The 19,762-nt window shown below is 41.6% G+C and overlaps 1 protein-coding gene across 1 annotated transcript; it reads right to left on the bottom strand.

The window, feature by feature from the left end:
* Positions 1-407: 407 nt before the first annotated feature.
* Positions 408-19,747, bottom strand: LOC121342288 (scaffold attachment factor B1-like). Its single transcript, XM_041416592.1, has 21 exons — positions 19,559-19,747; positions 18,261-18,348; positions 17,257-17,321; positions 16,967-17,173; positions 14,718-14,780; positions 14,120-14,147; positions 12,718-13,219; positions 12,240-12,289; positions 9,233-9,333; positions 7,412-7,561; positions 7,240-7,316; positions 6,195-6,334; positions 5,819-5,910; positions 5,353-5,459; positions 4,299-4,592; positions 3,168-3,305; positions 2,670-2,712; positions 1,777-1,898; positions 1,181-1,293; positions 1,019-1,070; positions 408-771 (listed from the first exon to the last, which is right to left on the bottom strand). Exons 1-21 carry the CDS (start codon positions 19,745-19,747, stop codon positions 642-644), a joined length of 2,751 nt encoding a protein of 916 aa, XP_041272526.1. The 3' UTR covers positions 408-641.
* Between the last annotated feature and the right edge of the window lie 15 nt (positions 19,748-19,762).

The following is a 19,762-nucleotide window of genomic DNA, read 5'->3' on the forward strand; positions in this document are numbered from 1 at the left end:
GGTGGGTTTGGACTCCCTGATCTATCAGTAGCTAAATAAAGTGATCCTGACAAGCACCTCTGTGCTGTCTCTTACAGAAGCTGTGCTGCTATCACAGAATTTAACTCCTTTTTCAGACATTATATTGCACATGACACCAGTGAAAAGAATTCTTCACCACTTGCCCTAAAATCTCCTGTGGCAATTTTGCAGTGGCAAGGCATTCAAACTTTGGCAGCTGTGATCCACAAACGTTCTCTCATGGTGGCACATGGGCCATGGTTACACAGGTGGGTAACTGACAGCTGTGAGGGAACACACAGTATTTCACTATTCCTCAGAGTGCAAAGGGACACCTGTAAGGCATTTTGACACTTCATCTTTGAAACAAGAAATCTGTTTGACAGGGACTGCTGAAACAAAGCAAGTAACTGTAAACTGGCGTTTATTTATGGAAAATGGAATGCTTCATTAACAAACATTTTTAAATGGGATATGAACAACACCTTACAAAACAAATGAGTTCACATTGGATTGAGTGACATAATATGGCAGCAGCTTAAAAAAAATTACACTTACAGTAGCCCATAAGTTACAATTAATGGTAACCCTGGGTAACAGATTTGATTCACTTGCCACCTTGCATTAAAAACCAAACACAATCAGTAGCGACGGTTGAAACGAGGATCGTTCGGTCTGTTTGCCCTTTCCTGGCCAGCAAATCCTTCTCCTTGCATTCCTCCTCCGTGCATGATCTGACTCTGATTGCCCCCCTGCATGAAACTGCCACGCCTGGAAAGAGATTCAGACATTTTAATATTCTCTCATGCTGGTACACTCAGGTTGCAAGAATGGGTGTTCTTTTTGTTTCCACTCTTCCATAAAATGTACTACATAAAAACCATGGGGATATTTAATTATTCCTTGATATTTAAGTAACAAATTAGATAACTGATACTCCCGTAAAATGTTTCTTTTGCCAGTTTAAATAGAAATGTCCCTTAACAGGAAAATACTTTGCTCCTTTTAAAGTTCTTACCCTGACATGCCTCCACGATGCATCACATGGCCAGGTCTGCCTCTACCGCCACCTGAAAAAGTTCAAACAGTCCCTTTATATCCACAGCAAGAGTTTGATTTCAAGGATAATGTCTGTATTTTCTTCACTCAGCACAGCTAAGGAGCTGTGCAAGAACCATACCTTGCCATCTCTCATGATCCCTTCCTATCATCCCTCCATCCACGCTGCTCTGCCAGGAGCGATCTTGGTGCCCTTCGAACTTCCGACTGTGATCTCCCCAGTCACGTCCATCCCTGTGAAGAAATGAAATTCCCATCTTCTCACACAAGCCACAGCATGTGGAATAGTTTTTATATATTTTATTAAATATTTTATTATTTGAATCTAAGTCACAAACTTACTCAAATATCTTACCAAGGCTCATGTGAATCTTGTAATATTTACATTGCTATCTGTTAAGTAAAATCTCAGAAGAATTTTTCTGCCCAAATCAACTAAGATGATGAATAAATAAGATATTGAGGGAGAACTACTATCCTGAAAATAGCAAGCTTTGATAGGAATGTTAGTTACAATTAATGGAAAGCATTGACTTTTAAGATGTGAAGTTATTAAAAAAAACCAGGTGAGTGCATGTTTTGATGCACAAGGCATCAAATCGTCTGCAGTCCATCCAACACACCTTTGGTGAAAGCTGGAAAAAAAGAACACCTTCCAAAAACTGACATATGGAAACATTCCTCCTTAGGAGCAGAAGAGGGGTTTTCAGTACTAACCGTGACTGTGGGGGGATCCCTCTGCTCTCACTCATCCTCCTGTCGGAGCCGTAGCTTCCCCAGCTCTCCCGCGAGTCCCGCGAGTGCCGGTCGGGGCCTCCGTGGCGCTCGTCTGGGTAGTGCTGGAAGGCACAGAGCTCTTACACACTGCTCACAGCTCTAACTGCTCCATCTCACAATCATCTGGGAGAGAAAGGGACCTCCTGACATCTGCTCAGGGTCAGCCAGCTCCAGGCTTTCCCAGTGGGTTTTGAGGATCTTCCCAGCTAGAGACTGCACAGGCTCTCCATGCAACCTGTTCCAGTGTACCCAGTTAAAGGGGATTTGAATCCTCTTCAGATGGAACTGTGTTCCAGTTTGTGCTCACTGACTCTTGTCTTTTCAGACAACCACTGAGTGGCAGCTCAACCTTCAGGATATTCCCACCAGCCCAACTCTCCAGCCTATCCAGGTCCCTCCAAACCTCACAGTAAAGACCACTGAGGATTCTATGACTCCACAAAATTCATCTGTCACTGCTTGAGTGAGTCCTGAAAGTCTTACCCCCAGCCCTCAAACACAAATATCTCTACAGTTCAGCTATTATTACCATGTAACCTCAGAGAGTGAATTTGTACTTTTGCCTCTTCTATGCAATCTTTTGGAATACTGTATTTTGACACAACTCACCTGCTTTGTCTTCTATCAGAATAACTACATCTAACTTTTATAATAAACAAGTCTTTGAATTTATTTTCATCTTATTGAAGTAAACAAGACAATCTGATTATTCCAGCATATTTTGGTAGATATAATGTAATTCTCAACTACTGAAATGTAATCTGACACACACACTACAGAAAACCAGGTTATAAGATGTGAAGATATTTCTGTAGCTCTATAAAGCAACTCACTTGTCCATCCCGATCTCCCATAATTGTTCTGGATCCATCTCTCCTAGAAACAGACAATTAGAATCAGACTGTGATAGTAAAACACACAGCAGTCTATAAAATCCATTTATTTAACAACACAGATGAAAAATCCTGCTCCCACATCATGCCACATTATCCACAAAAGGCATAGACAGCTGGAACACACAGTTAGTCCTAACATATAAATCAAAATATTCTTGTTAAAATTCTAGGCGCCTACAATATTATTTATAAGTTTTACAGAATCCTACAAATACGTGAAACAGCGCTGCAAAAACATTGTCCAAGCCTGCCAGAAGCTTTAACTCATGGCACAGTACACGTATTTTCATTGTTTTAGAAGAGAAATTCCACAGCCACTAAGTGGCACTTGAAAAATAACATGCAAACTAAGCACACAGCATAGGAGCAAAATGTGGCATGAAGTACATATTTTTGCCTTTTGTTCTCAGGCAGCAGTGGAGGTAAGACACCAACCTGTCTATTGAATGCTCCTGGTAACGCCCACGGTCCCTGTGATCGAAGTCATGGAAGCGATCCTGGCGACTGAAGTCTGAGTGGTATCTGTCATTCATGGCCATTCGTTTTGCCTCTGGCCAGTATGGATCATCCCTCCTGAAAGAAAGAACAGACTCATTTCAGCCCAGATAACAAATGCCTGTGGTCACATTTCTCTTCACAGAGAAAAGCAAGGCACAACTTCCCAAGGATGTCTTCTGGGAATCGCAGCGGGGAACCTCAGAGAAAGAAAAACACAATTCTTATCTCAATTGCTGCTCCTCTTGTTGTGCACTAGTGGAATGCATTGTGGAAGACTGTTTACCTGAAGGAAATTGGTAATTGGATTCTGGTGTGAGTGTTTTGATTCACTGACCAACTGGATCCATGTGTGTGTGTCGGGGCTGTCGGCTGACAGTCATGAGATTCAGGGCAGTGGAGTGGAGTGCTTGTGCAGATTCAGTTTCGATGTAGTGTAATACAGTATAGAATAACATAGGATAATAAAGAAATTAATTAGCCTTCTGATATCAATGGTGTCAGAAGTGCCATTTCTCCCTGCCACAGGGGTCGCTCTGATATTCAATAAACGCCTTTTGATATTGTTCCTCCTTCCAAACCAAAAGAAGGGAAATTAAATTCAAAAGGGCATTGAAAAACCTGAGCTATTCAACACAGCCATCTCAATGCAACCAGCAACTGCTGAGAGCACGTGTGTGAATGCCATAGGACAGAGAGAGAACAGCAAGTGTTTCTCACAGTGGCTTGTGAGAAATTTTAGGGAGTTGGAAAGATGTGATAACTTGTTAAGTATAAACAATTTGCAGGTGGTGTTTTTCTGCTTTGTTTTCCTGTTCTTTTCAAGGACAGTATGCGAAGATGTTTTTGTTAGTTAGCCAATCAAAACCTATCGTATCACTCTATAAAAACCGCGCAGTTCTCTTGAATAAAACCTTCTTTACCTTTTCTACAATCCTGCCTCTCGCCTGTTCCTGTGTCATTCTCGGCGCAAGAGCGACACACATGTATGGCTTTTTCCAGTCCAGGCAGATGAGACAGAACCTGGCAGTGACATTTCCCACTGGCACCATCAGGATTTGGTGGCTTTACCTGCCATCTATGTCATAGGGTCTCCTCATGGCAGAGCGCCGCTCCTGCTCGTAGCGCAGCTGCTCGTGCTGGCGCCGCAGCTCCTCCCTCTCGCGCTGGATCCGGTCCTGCTCCCTCCTCCTCTCGTGCTCGATGTGCATCCGTTCCCTTTCCAGCCTCTCCCTCTCCATCCGTTCCCGTTCCAGGCGCTGCCTTTCGATTTCCAGCCTCTCCCGAGCGATCTCCAGCCTCTCCCTCTCCTCCCGCTCGCGGATGGTCTGGAGGTGCTGCTGCCGCTCCCGGCGCTCGCGGGTGCTGTTTGAGCAGAGACAGAAGTGACATGGGCAATGCTTCAACAAAGAAAGGAAGTCAAAAGAGTGCTAAAAATTAAAAGCACAGTGGCTGCAAACTTGCATCATCCCCCTGAAATTAACACGTGTGGAGGGAAGACACTCGGCGTACACAAATTTGTTTAATGACTGATCAAATGACTCCCACAAAACCCATCCCCGGGGGGAAATACTTCTATATGGTCAGGAGAATTTCAATCCAAATGCCCACAAATACTGCTGTATGGTCAGGAGAATCTGAATCCAAATGCCCACAGCTCATTTCTTATATTGAAATAAAGTATCTGTGAAGAATAGTTTATTTCTGTGAAGAAAGGCAGAGTGGTATGGTGGATAATAACTCCATTAAAACTCAGGAATTTAATTAGGAGGGAGAAACTTTTTCCTCTTCAATAAAAATAGCAAAAACCTTTTCCTCCTGTTCAATCTGACTACTTTTAGGTGAGAAATAGAAGTTTTGTAATGCGTGGAGAACATGGAATCCAGGTCACAATTCTAGCAAGGAATTTGAAGGATGGCAATTATAATCTTTAAACATTATGAAACCTATTAAACATATGAAAACAAAGAAAAAGCCCCATCAAAAATAATTAAATACCTAAATTAGTCCCTAAGTGGGGAAAAAACCCTGAAGGCCTTTGTCTCTCTCTGTTTTGTTTTATTAGAAATGGAAATTGTACCTATTTTAGGGAAAAAGCCCCAAACAATGTCAGTGCTGCTCTTACCGGCGCTGCTCTGCCTCCCTCATTTTTCTCTGTGCTTTGATTTTGTCAAAGGGGACAATCCCTTGTCTCTCTCTGCTCTCGGATTTGCGGTCCTGGCTCTTAACGCTCTGTATTTAAAAGAAAAACTTTAATTTATTAAATAACAACCATCACAAACAGTACTCTGAGCTCTGCTTCCATTTGTACAGTTCACATCTCAAAGCTTGGTCCCTGCTTTTTGCTAAAAGCTGTTCTGTTTTACCATTACAGACACCATATATTAATACAGTGATACCCTGTCCCATTTCTTTGGCAGGATTTGAGTGCTGCATCAACCAAATGAGAGCTATTTTACTAATTAAAACCATGTTATAGAAACTCTAATTGGACAAACTGGCAAGACAAGTGTGGGTTACACACACAGAGCCTGGCAGGATTCAGGATCTGTTTCTAAGGAAAATGTTTCCCATGCAGAAGCATCACTTACTCTGTCCTTTGATGTAGTGGATGTTTTCACACTAATAACAGGTTCTCCTTTGGATTTATCCATGACTACTGTTCTCTCTGTTCCTTTACTTCCTAAATAAATCAGAAGTGGATAGAAACAATCAAACTACATGACCTCCATCACTCATCGCTACACCATGTTCTCTAAAGTGTGAAAATGGGCATTTAACCCTCTCTTCAAAATCAATTTTTTCACTCCACCTAATCCAGGCACGACTTTTAAGAATTGCACAATGTTAAACATGTCCCCTTCTCCTTATTCATTCTGGGTTTCCAACTAAGAATCTGAAACAATCCTAGTATCTTTGGAAAGAATTAAATATTCCTACATCAACGTATCTGTAGAAAAAACCAACCTGATTTAACAGTTTTAGGCTGATCTGATGAACCAGACTTCTGGTCATCTTTATCTTTTTTTTCCTTTTCATCTTTATCTTCCGTCTTTTTAGGATCATCTTTTTGGTCAGATTTCTCATCCCTTTTAGCACCACCAGGTCTGTGGATAGATATTGATACAGATTAGACCAATACAGACTAAGAGAAAAAAAAAATCAAGGGAAATGCCAGCAACAAAGTAGAACTCTGATGTGGTAACAATCATAATTAGGTTTCCAAACATTTCCTTCCACAACTTCCTGCGCCATAAAACAAGACACTGAGACCATCCCGTGCAGTGGTCAACAAACTTGGCCAGGATTCAGGACCTCAACTGGAAGCATGAAGACAAATTCACACCACCATGTGCTTAATGCCCACAGAGTTTCTTACACAACATGACAATGAACCATTTCTGTCAGGCAGCTGGGTGAAATTATAGCAAAAAATTCTCAGCAAGTGGCATTTAGCAGAAGTTATGCCTCAAGAAGATAATTCAAGAAGGCAAAGTTCTCAGTGTTTAATTCACACTCTTAGTGCCTCTTTCAGCTACTTTCAGCAAGGCCAGAGAGGAAGAGCACAGTGCTCAAGAGGAACATAATCTGAGAACAGATCTTGGACAACTCTGTTGAACTGTTTGGGACCTGGAGGAAACCCCATTCCAATGAGACACAAGGTAATGAAAAAACAGTGACACACAGACCAAAATTCTCACATGGTCTTTCCTACAGATTTAAGAAATGAAAGCCCCACAATCATTACTAAACCTCAAATATGGCTAAATTAAAAGGTGTGCTTGAAAATGCAACCTTCCAATGCCTACTTTAAGGCACACAATAGAAACATTTTAATTTAGGCACTGCACATCAACTGAAGTCTACCTTGTAGTAAAAGCTGAAAACAATCCATGTACTCTTTTTGAATGTTTGTCACAGAAATTCTTACTGTAATTTAACTTTTCTCTGACATAAACACAGACTAAAGCACAGCAAAGCACCTTTGGTAGGAGAATTTTTAACACAGTACCTCTCACTGACTGTTTCTCTCTTTGCTTCACTCTCTTTTTTTTCACTTGTCTTCTTCCCAGCGGGTTCATTTTTTGCCTGAAATTTATTTTGCACATCATCAGCTGAGAATGTGGCCTCAATCATTTGCACAATCTGGTGGGAACTCAGCAACTCTGAGGCCCAGTACTCACTTTTTCCACAGAAATGATCTTGCCATGCAGCTCTGTCTTGTGCAGGTGGGTGATGCACTTGGTGGCCTCCTCTGCTGTGGACATGGTGACAAAGCCGTAGCAGCGAGCGCCGGGACTGCGAGCGTTGGTCACCACCTTGGCCCCCACCACCTTCCCAAGAAAACCTGGAATTACTCTCCCTGTGACAAGGTTTAACAGCACCAACTACAAGCTCTACTTCTGCTCTAATTCCTGGCCACTACCAGGCAGGAAAGTTCTGGTTTTGAGAGATTAACAAATAGAGAAGGAGCATTGCTTGGAGCCAACCACGTTTCTGTTACCAGTGGAATGCTACAAAAGCTGAACCAAGAGGAGGGAGCTAATCATTGAATTCTTTTCCAGAGAAAGACCCCCCAGGTGACAATAAAATTTATTTAAAAGGCATCTAACTTTACACCAACAACACCACTTTGCTTTAGTATGAAATAGTAAAAACCAAAGCAAATTTTTAAGCAGATTTCCACATTAATGCTCAGCTGCTAAGTGCCACCTTCCCTCCAAAAAATGTTTATGTGTTACTGCTGAGGCAGATCAACAATGCTATCTGCAATTTTTAAGAAGCATCAAGTTTCCCCAAAAACTAGAGCTTGAAAAAGTCACACAAATGGTGTTTATACATGCTCAGATATTCAGTACAGCTTACTTTGTAACACAGAAATCAATCATATTTCAGGAGAGATGTTTTAAAATACAGCTGAATAAAGAACCTACTTCTGAGCATTTGCTTTATTGCACAAGTACATCTACTTCCAGGAAGCTCTGCCTCCATTAACACCCTGAAGAAAATAACAATATTTTATTTAAATGACTCAGTGGTACCATGGCATCTATCTAGAGCCCAATGCTAGGTTGGCTGTTGTTTAGCTTTTAATTACATTTAAAGTTTTGTGGCACATCTCCATGACCAACATTTTAGGTTACCAGATGGAATTCTAAGCAAATCAACAGAAGTATTGCATTACAAGGAGCATTAAAAAGGTTTTACCAGTTCCATGACTTTCAAACTCCAAGCTGTGCTACAATCAATCAACTTTTGTACCTATTTTTAAAGTAATATTTAAGTTCCAGAGTATTTTCATCAGTAAAACATCCAATGGCTGATTGTCAGCACACACAATTTCCTTTTACTACAATCTGCTGGTAGTTATTTGTAAATAGGCTTCAGGGGTCTGACAAAAATCCTTACTGAGGGCTCTGATATCAGCCTTTTATTGAACTCTTGCAATTTTCCAGCTGACAGGGAGATCTGACATTTTGTCTGTCCTTAACAGCAACTGCAAAAAGAAACAACATCTCCCCATATCCCAAACTACCCAAGCAAGTGTTTTTCAAAGGAACTGCCAACTCTTGATAAATTAAAATTTAAGTTACTAAGGCAATTCCTAAGATATTGCCCAGTAATTCTGTCTCAACATTTACTATATATTTTGCTTAGTCCTAAGGAAATTTTTAATATGCATTAAATTCACAGTTGCCTGTGAATTTTCACTAGGTGAAAATACCATACTGGAGCACAGAAAATTGTGTATACAGTTATTATTTCAAATAAAGGACCACAAATGGAATTTTATATTTATTTTTATATATTATGGGCAACAGAATAAAAAAACTTTAGTCATTCAGTGTGTACTTTTCCTTGATATTCCACAGTATTTTTGGTAATTAGATTCCTTTCATGGCTACTTCCAGTGATGAGAGTTTTAAATGTCTTATTAACAGTTTCAAACAAACTTGTGCAAACAAAGCAAACACCAAAACAAACCAACAAAAATAACCCCTTACCTTCCCATATTTGCTAAACAGATTCTTCAGATCTGTAGCTCTGGTGGTGGAAGCCAATCCACTCACCCAAAAGTTTCTACCAGAACTGCTAGCACTGCGACCTAGTTGGGAAAACAAACAGACAAAACCAAAACATACCCCAAATCCTAATTATTGGGATTAATTACTTGAATCGTTACGTGAATTATAACAGAGCAAGATCACAAATTTTTAATCACAGAGCAAGTAAAATGCATTGTGTGATATTCTCCTCCCATGGTTTGCTTTGCTGAAGGTAAGGAGCTTTACAAGTCGAAAAATTTGGGTCAACTATGAGTTTTGATAAAGAAGTATTTTATATCAGTCTTTAAGAAAGCAACTGGATTAGGGCACCTCTGAATTAACTGAGGCCCTCCAAAATATGCAGGATAGATCCCAGTAACTTACAGAAGAGCTGTGGGAATTGTGTCTGCACCCCACATGTGCTCATGTCTTGCCTTTTTATCTTAAGTCCAAGGGAATGCTGATGCAGAATTCCTCTCAAGGAAAGCCATTCAGCACCAAGAAACCAAGGAAATTTCTGTTTCTGCCCACACAGATCTGGGATTCAGAGTCTGACCTCAGCTGCAGGAGTCAGGAAAGACCCGGCCTAGGAAGTTAGGAAATTAGACCTGGCCTGCTTAAACCATGCAAGAATTCCAGAACACCTGGCCAATTCTGCATCTCAGCTACAAAGGTGATTAAACAAATGCTAATGAACTTGCCAAGTCTGGACACTCACCATCAAGTGATTAAAGAGTGAACTGCAGCCCAAGGTTCAGTTTGCATGAAGCACTTACACAAGGGTTGTGTTTCCAGTCTCCTCTGAAATGTCTGTACTGTCCTTCTGTCAGTCTGGGCAGCTCCAAGGCCTCAGTGAATGGGTTTCACTCCAGCTCTCTACTTCCATACTTCTGTTTTGGGGTTTTTTGGTGATATATGGAATTTTACAGAACCTCTGCCATTGAGGGAAGCCATTTTTCCCAGAACCTTTCCAAAATGCTATTTTATTTGGGTGCCTTTCGATCTTCTTTGACCTGATAATCTCAGTCACTGGCAAGTAACTGAGAACACAGTTAATAATAAATTTATATTAACATTAAATTTATATTTATTAATTAAATTAATATTTACACAGGTTTCCTAGGGAAGGATGAAGTGATTTGTATCAATCTCTTACAAAAACACCCAAAAAGAGGTGGTTTTTTTTTGGTATAAAGGTGAGCACACTTGTGCCATCATTTATCTCAGAAGTGCATGGACAAAGGTATGTCATGCACACACACACACGTGGGAGATGCATTGTCCTGGTGTTTTTAAAAAGCTGAGCTAAAGGCTTTGATGCTTTTACTCCACACATTTCTACAATTTCAAAATTACTGTCTGCAGTTACTCTAGCACCAGAATCCTGGAGAAAGAAGAAAGTGCTCGTTCTTCTCTTTTCTGCTACTTTACCAAGGAGTTTTTTAAAGATTTTTAAAACTATGTTTTTAATGTCCTTTTCGATTAAGGATTGATCAGTCTTAATGTCAGGTTCTGCCCTCCCACAAGACTTTAAAAAGTGCTCCTGTAATGGCTCTGCACTTTTAAGACAAAGAAATACTGGGACTTGAAAATATTTAACTTTGAGCCAAGAACAATGCAGATATTGGGAGCCAACCATCAACACTGGAGAAATGTTTCAGATGTACATCCACTGACAGCCAATCCCACCACAGTGAGCTCATAAACTTATTTTTCTGCACACTTGTTGATACAGTTTTCAAAATTATCCCATGGAATATGGAAAACTCTTCATCCTAAATAAAACCCTTTCATACAAGTGGGCAAATAGCAATGTATGAGTCAGACCTGACTTGTACATACTATTTTAGGTTCCTTCTGGCTCAGTCACTTTGCTCTGCATGCAGAGAATGTTACACAGTCATGCAGCTCCCTCTCACTGCTGTTCACAAAGCCAGAACATGAATAAAACAAATGGGGGGATGCAGGAGCAAGGTGGTTTCAGACACCCAGATTCCTGAAGGCTGCTCTGAAAGCAAACTCAAGGAAGGGTGTTCTCAGTCCATAAAAATAATACACTCAAGTCCTTAGGTAAAGGACAGCACACACAGAAAACTCCTTGAAATATTCTGAAATGAGAGAACTCGAGATTACAGACTGGAAACAAGAGGTCAATTTACCCTAAAAAGGGAGGTCCAGCAGCTTGTGCAAACAGGTATAACCCAGGATCTTGGAAAAAGCAGCTGACAGGGAGGTGAGTCTGGGTTGTAAAACCCAATTAAAACCAATCCAATTTCTCCTGTCCAGCTGGCAGCCAGACCTCATGATGAATTTCTTGATTTTTATAGGAATTGCTGGAACTGCCATACTTTAAAGTGCTGAAGTACCTGCCAGCAGCATGTAAGAGAACAGAGGTGGGGTGAGCTGCAAAGACTCAGCTGCCTGGTGCATTAAAAGCAAGAAGTATGAAGGTATGACACTGATCAAAATATATTCTTTTGGTTTATGATGCATATTTCACCATAGACAGGATCTGTGTGGACAAAAATTTAGTAAAATCAGTATAATTTCAAGACAACATGAAGCTGTAATATTTGTGGCATTTAAGTATGTGAATACTGGATCCCAAATTACTTCAGCAAAACAGAAGATGGGAAGGAGAATTCCAAGTGTATAGTAAAACAAACAATTGAAAAAGGTTCCTAACAGCTGTTAGTGGGCATCTCCAGTGCCAAAAAACCATCACGTCATGTATTAACATTGACCTTTAAAAATCAAGATACAAACACAACAGTGCAACACACATGTCCTGAAAAAATGCACAAAAGGAAAATACTTATTTTGACATTACTAACAAAATGCAGAAAAAGGTGAATTTATGCTAATTAACTGCATAGATTGCAATCAATTTCTAATGAAATAACCCAACCAAGACAAACAGCTATCCAAGCAATCATTGAAGTTTTACATCTGAAAACAAACATACCTTTCTCATCTTTTGAGATTATCTTTGTATCTCTGTCCTCCTCAACAGGGCTAAAGACAAAACACCACATTATTCAAGTCAGAAAGAAAAGTGACTAAATATAAACTAAGAAAAAAGCTAAAATTAAATACCTACCAGAAAATATGTTGCAAATGAAAACACACCTTTGTATACTGGATTTAAGAAATCTGACAAGAAATAATGAAGTCAGATTCTTAAACAGACTTACATTAAGAAGATGATTACAAATAAGAGTAATTTGGGAAAACAACCTTTGAAGGTTGATGAAGGAAAGAAATCAAACCCACTGCGTTTAAAAAAATAAAAATATCTGCACATGGAGAAATAAAAGAGACCTTTAGGAATAGGCTACAATTTCATCAGTCTCGGAGGCCAATTGAAGGAAACAGCTTATTCGCATCACTTAAGGACCAATGATAAAAGATAGCATCTGGTCTAGAACGGAGAAAAAACAAACCTCTTTTTCTGATCACCGCCCTCACTGGCTGAGGACTCTTTAGTGGCAGGGGAAGATTCCTCAGAATTAGCTTTGTCTTCTGCTCTCTTGCCATCTTCTTTGCTATCTCTGGCTTCGGCACCTGCGCCTTTCTCCGCGGCCTCCCCACTAGAGGCTTCCAGGCCTTGGGAGCGTTTGCTACTCTGATCGCTTAGGGTCTCTACCACTACACCTTCAGAGTCCGGGGCCTCTTCCTCGGGGCTCTGTTCACTTGTCTCCCCTTTTGCTACCACTAAACGCTTTGCTTCCTTCCTTGCCAAAGCTTGGGCCGATTTGCTGTCCAAAGCTAAAGCATCTTCCTCCAGCTGAGCGGCAGCGAGAGCGTCCTCTTCCTCAGCCAGCCTCTTGCCTGGCCCCGCGTTACTGGCTTCCTGCGCACGCGGCCGCTCCGCTTCGGGAGGTTCTTCGTTAAGTAGCTCAGATTTACAAGTTTCCCCCAAAATGTCGAGTATTTTCTCATTTTCTACGGATTTAACAGGAATAGAATGGCACAAGATTTAATCACCAGGGAAATACAGCAATCACAAACGTGGAACTGGCATGGCTGCCACACTAACACCAAGAGAACTGCTAAGCTACACAGAGATTGGAAAACCCTAGTGTACACAGTGTTACAGCTACCACGCTAACTGCTCTCTCACACCCTGCCAAATCAGCCCTAGCACCTCAACAGCCAAGAAAAATGCCCCCACTGATTTAACAAAAAACTTCGGGCTCAGCCTTCATATTCTTCAGCAAATCGTTCAGCTCTGTTTCTTCTCTAGTTAGCTTCCAGAGTCCGAGATGCTTAACTGAACGTATCAAGGCACTGAGAGTTCAATTTTCCAAATTTCTGTGAAGTTCTTTTAGCAGAGACAGTCCAACATGAGAACTGGGCATCTTCTGATGGTGCATGAGTGTGTTTGCAGTCCAGAAAGGGAAAAGTATCTGTATGAAATTTCCATGAAGAAACTCTCTTCTTTCTTCTGTATCCAGTAACTAATCTTTACATTTTAATGCCCTACAATACCTTTTTACTGCTTTCACTGCTCTCTACTTAGTAACAGAGTTAAGGTGTGTGCAATATCACAAGATCTGTTTACAAGTAGAATATTTAGCTTTTATAACTGTGATTAAACTTCTCTAAATCCACTTATGTAGTTTAACAGGTTTTTAAACCATTTCATTTCACTGGAAGTATTTCAAGCATCACTTCACAGATCTGGGGATATGATTGGGTTTCCAATCTCTATGACCCTGCATGATCTGGATTCTCCATTATAAAAATAATGCAAATTATGTTTGTTTGCTTGGGTTTTTTAATAGTTAATGGTTTAAAAAGTATTAGTTGAAAAGACAGGAATATGTTTTTCTTTAACAGTACCTGGCTCCAGGTGTAGCTTCTCCATTTTCTGTTTAGGAAAAAAAGACCACAGAATGAGGATTTTATAAAACGTAATTTCTAACACAGAATAATAACAACTCCCTACTCAATCCCAAAACTGAAAACGAAACAAATTTATCTATGACATTTAGCTCTTTTTTTCACCATCCACTGGAAACCAGTATTTTATATAAGTACTTTTTCTGGCACATTAAAGCCGAATCAAAATATCAGCCATAACTGCATTCTCCCAAATAACTCTGAATATAAAGAGACCAATGAAGTATCTTTGTGTACCACCACACAAACTACAGAGTAAAAAAGAAACCAGCTACTGCTTCATAGAGCTGTGGGAGAGAGAAGAAATCAGCAGCACAAGCCCCTTGTTATCTGCCATAAAGTGAAGGAAATCTTGAGAGCTGACTGAAAAGTAGGGAAAAAACCACAGAGCACCCTCAATTCACACACTGTGCTGGGCAAGGTCTTGGATTCTGTTGCAATTTCATATTATGGACACATTTTCTTTTTTGCAGTAGGAGAACTCAGTAAATACTAATACAACATACAGCTATGAAATACAGCTACATTTTCAGTTTACCTTCATTTCAATTAAATCTGAAGAGGAGGCTTCTAAATTGTTTTCAATTTCATCATAATCTTCCTAAAAGAGTAAGAAAGGAAGGAAAGTATTTCTTACCAAAAGTAGCTTAAGGAGAATACACCTGTACTTCTTTTTCCCTTTCAAGAAAACCAGAAATACTATAAAGTTTTTGACAGATCTCTGTTGCTACTTCAGAGTGTGACGCAGAAATGAGGAGCAATGTGTGAACATACCTGATATTTAAATATCTTTCTCCAGTTACTTTTCATTTTAATTTCAACAGGATATTGTCTATTTCAAACTTATTCTTAGAGTCTTATCTCACATTTCTGTGGTTACTGAACATGTTTTTTCACTTTCCCACTTTTTAACCTTACTTTCTAAATGAAAAAAACAAGTTAGAAATGAAGCTGACTTAGGTTTACACTCTTCCAAACTGAAAACATACCCCAAAAATCTTTTTTCTTTAAAGAGCTGAGGGTAAGATGCAACCAAAACTCATCCATTACATGAGGTTAATTTACAGAACATCACAAAACTGCCCTTCAGGTGAAGGGGATGCTGTTGCCATGACTCTGTGTTCAGTCCCATGACAGGGGAGATTCTCTCCAAGCCTTTGTGTTTGTTTGGCCTGTTGGGGTGCAGACACCACAGCCAGGCTCTCTTGAAATCCCTGCAAGAGTGGGGACTTAGTGGTAAACTGCAGCTGGTAAGCCACAGAGCAGCTGTCAACCAAAGGAAAAGACAGAAGATTTCTTGTTGTTGACCCAAGAGAATGCACAGCTCTGTGCCAAGAGTCACCTCAGATGTCACACTGATGTCACCCACCTCCAAGGCATGACTACCCCCACTGAACAGGATGTAAAACCAGAGTCACACCAGCTCCACCTAAATGTAAAAATATTATAGAAGTAAGTTAAGAGTGGGGAGAAGTTAAGGAAAGCTCCACTGCAAGAGTCTGAATCTGTCTTTCCCCTTTAGGGGTGTCTGGTGGGTAAGAACTGCAGAAAGCTCCAATGCAAGAGTTTGAATCTGTCTTTTCCCCTTTAGGGGTGTCAGGTGGGTAAGAACTGCACTCTAAGTGTGAAGAATGATGAACTGCAGCCAGCTTGGGGTGTCTGGTGGGTAAGAACTGCACTCTAAGTGTGAAGAATGATGAACTGCAGCCAGCTTCTGTTAGCAATTAAAGCTGGTTAATATGGTGGGGTTTTTTTGCAGACAGATACTACCACCAGCAATCCTGGAACCTTAACCTGTTGTGATTTTCTATTACATTAATGTTGTTATTCCATAAAGGGTTCAGTGTGAGTCCTTCAAGGGCACCACCAGTGCCTGCAGTGAGTAACAGACCCAGCTGAGGAGACCTGGGACAGGGGTCTCTGACTGTGTGACCCTCCCCAGGGCACTGGAACCACTCTCTGATCCAGGGGACTCCCAGTGAAGGGTGCCCAGGACAGGATGCTGGCACTCTGTGGACCCAAGGGTCCTGGCACTGACAGACCAGTCAAACACAAAGGCTTTGAGAAAATCTCCCTTTTCAGGTGACAGAACATAAATGGAAAGAAGTTGAAGCAGATATGCAGATGCCAAAGAAAGAATATGCTCTGTTCAGTGAGTGAACAACCTAAAATAAATTAAAACAAACCCACAAGGATCTAAGAAGGATAACATTTGGGGAGTGAATGTGACACATGGATAACCCTGTGCTGTCTGCAAACGACACTGCAAGCTGCTCTCAAAACCAAGTCAAAAGCCTGGCATCACAGAAAGTTCTTCTTTTATCAATCCCTATGAGAAAACAGAGCAAGACAAGAACAAGTTTCCTTAAACCAGAACATTATTTCTGCAGGAATGATATCCAAATTACCTAAATTGGAAATTTATTTTTCTCTCTCCCCATATATATAAATACCTGGATGGCTGAGTGTATGCACTTTAACACATATAACACCCAGACAGGAAGAGAGAATACAGAAACTAACACAGCATTCTCAATTCCAGGCTCCTTTTACAGCAAGCAAAGCTGATGCTGCAAAGTAAGGAAGATGGTGACTTGTCTACTAAGAACATTTCAAACCTCAAGAATATTTACCATTTATAAGAGCAGGACATGAGAGCTGTGAATGGCGAATAGAAACCACATCACATTCATGTCCTACATTCTACTGGACTGAAATACCTTCTTCATGTGCCCAAATCTCTATCAAATAACTTCTGAAAAATTAAAAAGACCTGTACTCACTCACCTCATTTTCTGTTAGCTGATCAGGAAGCTCCTTCATTTCTGCTTCGACATTATCTTTATTATCAGACAGAGAATCGAGAATATTGTCAGGACTGTAATCTTCTCCACAGTCTACAGCACTGCTGTTATCTATTTCAGCTTCATCTAACACACTAATATCCATCATGTCAATATCCTGCAAGGTATCCAGGTTGGCTTCAATATCCTCCTACAGAGAGGAAAGGGTAAATGTGTGTTTATTGCAGTTACACGAGGCACATTCTCAGTAACTGCAATCATGATTTCTCTTACCTGCCCATCTCTAGAGTTTTCCTCTAGACCATTGTCTTCCACACCTTCTTCTTCTGGCTTTCTTCCTAAAAACAGTATCACTGCAGTGAGATGTAGCACTACATTTTGTACTATGTTTAAGCTTTGCTGAATTGTCTGTTACAAGAAGTAATCCCGAAGAGGCTGATCCAGGATGTAACTGAGGTCCCCTTGTACCTCCACAAAAGCAAACAGCAGGAGCACCAATTACCAGCAGCGTTTTTTTTTTAATGCTACAGTATTTTTTTAAAGCTACAGTCTCATTCCACCACACTGCCAATACCTAAAAAGACAACAGCCTCTGGATAATCCACTTAAAAGTAACACCTTAAGACTGTTATGAAAACACCTCCCTTAATTAAACGGATTTAAGAATTAGTGTTCACTTTCAAGATCTTGGACATACAAATCACATTTATGCACATCTGTCACCACCAAACTTGCACTGCTATTCAAAGATAACAGCTCTTTTTCTATTTTTAGCCCTCTATCTTAAAACAAGCAGCTTAATAATCTGTTTCTCATCAGAAAGTATTTTTAAGAAGCAGTTATCAGCAACTCAAGTAAGCCATGTGCAAAATGCCACGTACAATATTTAATATTTTGAAGCAACATATAGTTAAATATAGCTATAGTTTACATATAACTGAAATGTAATTATAGAAGCTTTCCATGGAGCTTATGCTGCAGCTGCTTGCTCTGTGCCTGACACAATTCTGCTTGTGACACAAATACAGAAACACCTGCATTTTACAGTTTCATCTTCGAGTTTCAAGACGTGCTAATAAAACACAGGTTTAAAGTTGTTATTTCTCATTAATGCAAGAGAATTCTACCATTTTCCATGAGGTAAGAAGCAACTGTTTTTTTTAAATTCAAAACTAATTTAAATTTTAAAATCAAACTAATTCAACAGGAGAAAACAAGTTTGTATGTCCAGTTCTAGCACCATGCAAACACTGGAACTGCAAGTCCAGACACTGTACCTTTGCTAGTTCTTTTTGGCATTCTCTTTGTGGTCAGCTCTGAGGCCACAGGAATTTCGTCAGGATCTCCTCCTTCCTCCTCAATGGCCTGTTGGAAACAGCAGGATGAGATCCACTGTATGAACTGCTGCTGTGCATAGGTACAGGCTTTGGATGGGGCAGTTAATTCTCTTCACAGCAGCTGACAGGGGCTGTGGTTGGAGCTTGTGCTGAGAACAGTGCTGATAACACAGTTATGTGGTGCTTGGCTGCCGGCTAGGGTCTAACCACAACTGCATTTTTTTAGATTTTTCAGAGAGAAACATTGATGTCTCTCCCTAGCTCAGGTGATACAGCCAGGCAGCTGTGAAACCTGTCAGAAATACTAAATAATAGGGTGCAACACATCCCCACAGGCACACAAAGCTACAGCTGGGGAGCAAAGCTCCCTGCTCTGCAGATAAGCACATCAACAGTAGAAAACCGGGAGAGAATCTCACAGGAGCTCAAGTTTGAGTTTTTCTCAACGTGCAGGCTTGTTAGAACCCATAAAAGGGCCAAGGCTGACCATGCTGTTCTGGCCTCACGGAAGTCTGTGGGAACACATTCCAGTGAGGTCGGAGGGATGTAACAGGGTCAAGTGCAGGGGTGCCAAACATCAGGGGAGAAACTGATGCACAGAAAGTTCCACCTAAACAGGAGCATAAAATTCTTTACAGTGCAAGTGAGCATGCACTGGAATAGATTGCCCAGGGAGAGTGTGGAGTCTCTCTCACTGGACATATTCAGGAACTGTCTGGACAAAATCCTGTATCATGGGTTCTGGGACAAAACCCTGCTGGAGCAGATGACCCACTGCGATCCCTTCCGAGCTTACCCATTCTGCGAACGGCACGGAGAAGCGCGACAAAAGGCACGGGGAAGAGGCACGTGTGTGCATGTCGGGGGAACGGGAGAGTAAAGCAGGGAAGGACGCGCGGACGCCGGGGTCAGGCAGCGACGGGAAGGCCGAGGCCATCTCACATTCCACCCAGTGCAACCCGAGCCGCGCTCAGAGCAGCGATGGAGCACGGGCGCCCACACCACAGAGCGGCGCCGTGAAACGGCTCTGCAGCGGCAGGAACAAAGGGGGCACGGCGGTGCCCAAAAACACCCCGCGGGTGCCCGGCGGCAGCGGCGGAGCCCCGCTCCCCTCAGGGCCGCCCGCTCCCCTCAGCGCCCCGGGCCCGAGCGCGCACGCGCCGAGAGCGCCGCAGACAAAGGACCCGGATGGCCGCACGCCGCTGCCCCCCCGCTTCCCCCGCCGCGCTTCGCCTCACCTTCCTCAGCCGCTCCATGAGGACGCTCTTGTTGCCGCCGCTGTCCAGGTTCCGCCGCTTGAGCTCAGCCCGCAGGTCGATGACTCGCAGCTCGCTCAGCCGCCGGGTTTCAGGCTCCGAACCAAAAGTCGCGGCCCCACCAAGGGATGTGAAATCCCCCAGTCCGGCCGCTGATTGACTCTCCGCCATCAAGGCCCCTTCGAT

The sequence above is a fragment of the Onychostruthus taczanowskii genome, unplaced genomic scaffold (assembly GCF_017590055.1).
Source record: "Onychostruthus taczanowskii isolate IOZ18803 unplaced genomic scaffold, ASM1759005v1 scaffold106, whole genome shotgun sequence".
Classification (NCBI taxonomy): domain Eukaryota; kingdom Metazoa; phylum Chordata; class Aves; order Passeriformes; family Passeridae; genus Onychostruthus; species Onychostruthus taczanowskii.

What these genes read in the sequence shown, in the direction of transcription:
- LOC121342288 (XM_041416592.1), bottom strand. Translation starts at nt 19,747, where the DNA reads ATGGCGGAGAGTCAATCAGCGGCCGGACTGGGGGATTTCACATCCCTT. An exon ending in GAAGCTACACCTGGAGCCAG is followed by an intron (nt 13,220 to 14,119) that starts GTACTGTTAAAG and finishes TTAAATCCGTAG; the next exon opens with AAAATGAGAAAATACTCGAC. An exon ending in CCCTATGACATAGATGGCAG is followed by an intron (nt 3,306 to 4,298) that starts GTAAAGCCACCA and finishes TCTTTCTTTCAG; the next exon opens with GAGGGATGATCCATACTGGC.